General features: G+C 45.4%; 2 protein-coding genes across 5 annotated transcripts in view; one reads left to right on the plus strand and one right to left on the minus strand.

Moving 5' to 3' along the window:
• rtn4ip1 (reticulon 4 interacting protein 1) overlaps positions 1–1313 on the plus strand; it is a 15848-nt gene extending 14535 nt beyond the window's left edge. The window contains exon 9 of the mRNA XM_083544814.1: positions 967–1313. Within this exon, the coding sequence (XP_083400940.1) occupies positions 967–1089 (123 nt within the window). The 3' untranslated portion in view covers positions 1090–1313. The remainder of the gene's footprint in view (positions 1–966) is intronic.
• Positions 1314–2138: 825 nt separating this feature from the next.
• The window catches only part of crybg1a (crystallin beta-gamma domain containing 1a), a 64192-nt gene continuing 59082 nt past the window's right edge, over positions 2139–7248 (minus strand). For 3 of the 4 annotated variants that reach the window (XM_083544506.1, XM_083544508.1, XM_083544509.1), the window contains 5 exons: positions 7023–7162; positions 5225–5348; positions 4867–5025; positions 4547–4709; positions 2139–2680 (listed from right to left, as the gene is read on the minus strand). In XM_083544506.1, the coding sequence (XP_083400632.1) occupies positions 2592–2680; positions 4547–4709; positions 4867–5025; positions 5225–5348; positions 7023–7162 (675 nt within the window). In that variant the 3' untranslated portion in view covers positions 2139–2591. The remainder of the gene's footprint in view (positions 2681–4546; positions 4710–4866; positions 5026–5224; positions 5349–7022; positions 7163–7248) is intronic. The other variant, XM_083544507.1, reaches the window with a different exon arrangement.

Consider the following 7248-nt stretch of genomic DNA (forward strand, 5'->3'; position numbering starts at 1 on the left):
CAGTGGTGGGATGTGACAAAGAATTGTGTCAACAGTACACTCTCAATGTCACAAGAGACAGTTCCAGATCTCTGAAAGCTCTGGAGATAGAGACAGTGGAACTCCAGCGTTTGGAGGCCAACAGGAAATCGAGGGCATATTAAAGCCCTCAAAAGCAAAAAAGCCAAAATGAACTACCTGCTGGACACTACAGCACAGGGGGCGCTGGTCTGCTCACGCTTTAAAAGCGTCACTGAGATGGATGCTTCTTCAAAGTTCTTCTTCAGTTTAGAACAAAAGAATGGACAGAAAAGTTTCATGCATGCTGTGCGAATGGAATCAGGAGATCTCGTGTCAGAGGTTCTGAAATTCACAAGCAGACGGTCAGCTTCTACTCGAAGCTGTATAGCAGTGAGAGGTCAGGGGCACAGGGGAGGAGAGTCTTCCTCAAAGACCTGTCTAAGCTCACAGAGTCAGTGGCCAGAAAGAGAAGTGGCTGAGCTTCAGGAGGCTCACCAATGGAGAACAGGCGGGCGCCAGGTATCGATGGTCTCCCTGTAGAATTTGACAAGGCGTTCTGGGCAGTAATAGGGCAAGACATGCTGGAGGTCCTGAAGGACAGTGTTACAGGAGGTCAGCTCCCATCGAGCTGCAGAAGAGCCGTCTTGACCCTGCTGCCAAAGAAGGGAGACGTGACCCACCTGAAGAACTGGTGCCCAGTGTCACTACTGTGCACTGACCACAAAGCTGCTGTCAAAAGCATTAGCATCGAGACTGACGGAGGTGATAGAGCAGATCATTCACCAGGACCAGACGTACAGATGACTTTGTAAACCACCCCCACACTGTCCAGAGCTCTGATCTCCTCAAAGATCATCACACTCTGGGAGCTGGTGAACATGGCAGGGACAGACCTGTCACATATGGAGGACCTGACAGCACGTATGGATTGTAAAAGGATTGTAAAAAGTCTCTCTCTCTCTGTAGATCCGTCCGGTGGTGGAGAAGACGTTCTCCTTCTCTCAGGTCCCTCAGGCGATGGAGAAGGTGGAACAGGGTCACGCTCGAGGGAAAACCGTGGTGACCGTAGTCGAGGCTCAGGACGTGTGACAGCAGCAGCGAGCGAGGAAACGAGGTTCACTCACCCACCGTGTCTCCATGGAAACGCAGCACACTGTGATCGGATCTGTCTGATCTCACCATCACCACACAGGGACACAGACGCCAACCTGCACTCAGGCTAACGTGTGACATCACTCGTCTCACTCCATGTTCGTCTCCAGGGGGCGTGGCCTAAAACTCTGTATTACATTTAATACACATATACAACCAAACCAGAATTCTGTTTTTTTTTTTTTCCTTCACTCTTTCATAAAAAGTCTTCCTCCTCTCTCTTTCCTCATTCGTTCTTTCCCTCCATCTGTCATCCTCGGTCTCATTCTTTTCATCTTCTTTTCTTTCTCCACTCTCATTTATTTCCTTTCTTGTTTCTCATTCTCCTTCATTTCTCTTTTCTTCCTTCTCCACCTTTTCCATCTCTCTTCTTCCTTCGTTTACCATTTATCTTTTTTTTTCTCATTTCTTTCCTCTAATCTCTTCTTTTGTAACCAATCTCTTTCTCTTTCACCTCTCATCTTATATGTCCTTCATAAATTCTCTGTCCATCTTGCACTTTTTCCTTCCTTCAACTTTTCTTTTTCATCTACATCACACACCTCTATTCCTTCCATCTTTTCTCAGTTCACTCTTTTTCTTAAGTAATGAAAAGTAATCTTTTTCATTCAGTAATGTCTCTTCAGTCTTCATTCTCTCATCCATTCATTTCTTTCATCTTTTTCTCCCCTGCTCTTTATTCTCTCGTCTCATCTGTCCTGCCTCTGTCTCTTATGTCTTTTTCCTTTCTCTTTGATCTTTTCTGCCTCATCCCTCCATCCTTTTCTTTCAATTTTCTCTCCTTGTCCTCCTACCTCTCACATCTTACTTTTATCAATTCTCTCTATCCCTCCATCTTCTCATCTTTCAGTTTGCTCCCTGTCCTTTTCCTTTTCTCTTCTTCCCTGTGTGTGTGTGTATTTTGTTTGTATTTACTGGCAGCAATAGGAAGTGCCCTCTTGCAACCAGGAAGTAGTTTTACAGGAAATAGATGCAGATGAATGCAGTGAGACATGAAAAATTTTATTCTTAATAAAATATGAGAATTGTTTACAACTTTAAAAAGAAAATGTACAAGAGACGTGAGATGACAGAGAGGGAATATAAAAGTCAGGCAGTGTGAACAGCATCACTACATCTCACACACACACACACACACTCCCAACACCTCGTTTCTGCTTTAACACTGGAGACCATGACGTGAAGATCAGGGCAGGGTCTTGGCGCCCTCTGCTGGCTGTACTGTAATATGACGTTACAGATGAGCATTAAAGGTAGAAGGTTCTTCAGAAAAAGACAGGTCACGTCCAGGATCTAGGAGTGAGCTCTCAGAAGTGTAAGAGTCAGTCCTCTTAGCGGAGCTGCGCCGTAAGGCTTACAGGGCTCAGTGGTGGAGCTGCACCACAGGGCCCGCTGGGAGAGGAGAAATTATTGCACAGTCCTCGCTACACGTCAGGGGGCTAAAGGATCTCGACCGTCCACCTCTGGTTGGGTTTCTGCTCGTCGTACGTGTTCAGGATCACCTGGTTTTTATCGTACTGAGATCCACCTGGAAAACGGGAGCGTGTGAAACGTTAGTGCTAGTTAGCGTGCAGCTTTTAATACAAGACAACGGAAACGAAAAACTATTGTAATTTACCAACAAATCTGTTGTGTTTTAACACAAATAAAATGACGATTGCATGACATAACCTGAGCCTGGACCTGCTGTACTTTTCTATTCTGTGAACATTTTTACTCCCAACTCAGATATTTGCAACTCGAAACGAATGTGTTCATGTGCAGCACCGACCAATCAGAGGGCTTCAACACTTCTTCAGATCTTCCTGAACGTTCTTTAACAGTGGACACCAAATATTTCATAGTAATTTGTTAGTGACAGAATGGAGTTGGTTTTAGATCAGACAGCTGAGGTGCACAACGCTTCTGCAAATATATATCTATTACGATGTGGCATCACCTCGAGACGGTTTCTGTGTACAAGAAAGTACTTTATCCATGTTTACACGCCATCACCCTCAAAATAGTCCTCTTGCACAGCAATACAGTGCTCTCAGCACCTTCTCCGCAACGGTGTCAAAACCGCAACCTTCATCCTGTGTACATCAGGAGCTGTGCAACGATGTCTTTTGGCACACTGAAGGTCGGTGGTCCCTGTGACTGTGTGAGCAGCCTTTTGCTGCCATCTGTTGGTGTGTTACAAAACTAGTCTCGAAACATTTTTAACCACCCTGTACAGTATCTCACAAAAATAAGTGCACCCCTCACATTTCAGCAATCATTTCATTATATGTTCTGAAGGAACAACACTGTAGAAATGAGACGTCATCTATAAGAGTGCAGCTGTTGATCAGTACTGATTTGCTGTCCTCTAAAAATAACATACAGACATTATTGTCTAAATAACTGGACCCTTATGAGGTCTGTTCCAAATGGAACCCGTGTTGGAGAACCTCTGTATGACCCTGAACACTGTACTGTAACTCAGTTTCAGGGTGATACTGATCTTCTTACAGCCTCGGCATCTTAGTGGAGAGAAACAGTAATAATTCTCACATCCTCAGAGACTCTTTACCATGAGGTCCATGTAGAACATCCAGTGGTCAGTGTGAGAGAATCGACTGAAAGCTCCACATTGTAACTGCTCTAATACACGATACAGACATTTATATGGTTCTGATAAGCAGACAAGAACATGAACATGATGAATAGAACATGTGGATTTACATGTTTACACCACGTACAACTGTTCTCACTGAGGGTGTACTTAACTAAAATGATATTTTTGTGTTTTCTGCAGATTTTTATTCATCACATGCTTTTTGATAAGTCTATTTAAATATTTTGTACAGATCCACGTCCAGGTGCTGTAGAAAGAGAAAATGACTTCTCGGCTGACTTTGCTGCCCCCTAGTGGCTGTCTAAAGCTCGGGTGATTCAAAGTTTTGGCTTGCGATCATTTAAAACAGCAGCAGACGTGTTATAATTTCACAATCACAATCACACCTGAGTTTCTCACATGGCACTGATGTGTTCAGGCGTGTACTGGTTTAGGTTTGGGAACTGGGATGTGTGTGTGTGTGTGTGTCTTTAAGGCGTAGTCATCTACAACAGAATGCTGTCTTAACAGGTCGGAGTGCCATCATTCGGATAACAGAGTGTCTCTCTCAGGTGTGGTGTGAAGGCCATCATCACCTTCTCAAAGCTGCCTGAACATAAGGGTGTGTCTCTTTTCTTTCACACACACGGCTACATGTGTGAGCGCATCCAGTGTTCATTCCTGAAGTGTTTGTGCATGTGTGTGTGTGTGTATGTTTTTGTGTGCGCGAGAGAGATTATTTCCTGTACACCTACGCTTTTATTTTAAACCCTGTAAGCCCCTGGTACAATGTCACTAGTAGAGCACAACACTGACCTTTGACCTCCAGCACCAGGTCGGGTTTGAGGTTGGAACGTATGAGACCATCGGCTGTGATGTTCCAGAACTGGTTGTCGTTCCCCTCTTCAGGAGAGAGGCTGAGACGAGACCCGGGCATGATCATCCCCACTGAGGGCTCCAAACAGCAGTCCTCTAACATCTACACACACACACACACACACACACACACACACACACACACACACACACACACACACACACACACACACACACACACACAATTGAGAACAAATCTCCACAAGCACAATCCAAAATCCAGCAGAATACTCTGTGTGTGTGTGTGTGTGTGTGTGTGCCTTGCAGCGCAGCAGGCCGTGTTGGTAAAGCCACATCTGCTCATCTCCTCCGTGCTCCTCCAGCACCAGCACTCGCAGCAACTTAATCTCATCCAGAGACCCGGAGAGAGACATCACACACCCCGTCTCTGCACTGCGCAGCCGCAAATACACAGGCTTCTGTCTCACACGCACACGCACACACACACACACACACACACACACGTACACACGCGCACAAATGTACACACGCGCACACACACACACACAGGAAATGACATTCAATTCCACCAGGTAGAAAAGTCCTTTTTATCTTTCCCTTCATCTCTCTCTCTCTCTCTCTCTCTCTCTCTCTCTCTCTCTCTCTCTCTCTCTCTACCTGTATTAACGGACGCAGAGATCCGATCTGCTTCCAGCTGCTAAACTTCCTCCAGTCGCCAATTTCGCTGGGCTGCAGTAAGAGCTGACGGCCATGAAAGTTCTTCTCTTCATATAACACCCACCTGCACATACACACACACGCACGCACGCACGCACGCACGCACGCACGCACGCACGCACGCACGCACGCACACACGCACGCACGCACACACGCACACACGCACACACGCACACACACACACACGCACACACACACACACACACACACACACACACACAGGACTGTTGAGTCTGTAAAGTTTGACTCCAAATCAAGTCACTTATCTATCGAGTGCATTCGTGCAGTCAGAAGGATCTGAGGAACCTCCAACACTTCAGATCAAACCACCACAAACATCCCGTATCAGTAGATCGTGTATCTCACGCAGCTCACAATACAGAGAGAACACGTGATTAAAGCCGGGGATTAGTACAGGATTAAAACTGACATCTCACTGGAGTTGGATTAGATCTGAGGTTTAGTACCTTTTTCCTTTCAAGTTTTATTAGAATCAGATTTAAGGGATTAGTATTTTTTCCTCGAGTATTAGGGATTAAGGGATTAATACTCGTGCTGATGCTTCCTGGAATCAGATTTAAGTAGTGGATTAACACTTTTTCGTCACGTATAACTCTTTATATTTTAGCAGGGAGGAGTATTTTTACTGGGGTCCGATCTAAGAATAGAGTTAGTACTGTTACTGACATCTCACCAGAGTTGGATTTAAGCAGGGGATTAGTACCTTTACTTCAGTACAGGAACGAAGAACGCTAGCAGCTCGAATGAAACCCACTATGACACTGACCAGGCAGTGTGTAAGGAGGTTTGAGATGAGTATGATGGTATCAACGAACACCACAGTGCTCCTCGTGTTCTCCGTCAGATCTCTTTAGATCTGTGATCGGTCCTAAAACGGATAACGATTGAGTTTACACCCACACTCATGTGTGAACCTGCACGGCTCATTACCACGCCTCTGTTCTCTCTGTTCCTGGTGTGAGCTTCACTTTCCCTCGAGCCCAGAACCCAGAAACTGCTCCTGATCCAGCGTAATAAAAACATCGGTTCCACATGTTTTATTAACGTCTAACCAGTGAAAGGCCATCAGGGTCAGCAGGACCTTCTCTGCTAACCAGTGAAAGGCCATCAGGGTCAGCAGGACCTTCTCTGCTAACCAGTGGAAGGCCATCAGGGTCAGCAGGACCTTCTCTGCTAACCAGTGGAAGGCCATCAGGGTCAGCAGGACCTTCTGCTGGTCTAAACTCACTGACTCAATCACTGATTTACACTTTAATATATTTTGATCTATAAATATGTATTAAACTGTACTGCTGTAAGGAGCAGCAACACTGAGGGAATTTTACGTTTGAGTTTTTATCTAATCAGCTTTCAGCCATCATGTCATGTAGTGTCGTGAAGCCTTCAGAAATAAGCAGCATGAGATCTTGGTAGCTTGAAGCTGTTGCTTTAACCAATCAGATTATGAGTTGTCAAGAGGTGCAGTTGTGACTTCAGTGAAAGGAGACGTGTTGAATAGTGATCATTGTGTTTAGTGATGATGTGATGAGATCCTGTGTGTGATGCAGCTCTGATCTACTGCACTTCTCTATTATACTGAAGGTTTCTGTAGACGTGGTGTGATGATGATGGGATTAAGAGGATGATCGATGCAAAACATCACTGATTCACTTCCTGTTTTTGTAGAAAGTTCATTTTGTTTATTCGTTAACAGAAAGAACGGATCTGAGGGACTCACATTCCTCCGTTCACCACCAGAGACTGACTCCGCCTATCGAATCCACTCAGCGATAGGCTGCAGGAGCCATCCGTCAACACGACCTTCCTCCCCCTGAAACACGGCTTGCAGAACAGAGTGATGGAGGGAAGAGAAAACTCCTGCACAAAGAGAGAGAGAGAGAGAGAGAGAGAGGCTGACTCATTGTCACTGAGGAACAATAGAACCTTTATGGCACAAAGAACTG

This window comes from Silurus aristotelis (genome assembly GCF_946808225.1).
Source record: "Silurus aristotelis genome assembly, chromosome: 6".
NCBI lineage: Eukaryota > Metazoa > Chordata > Actinopteri > Siluriformes > Siluridae > Silurus > Silurus aristotelis.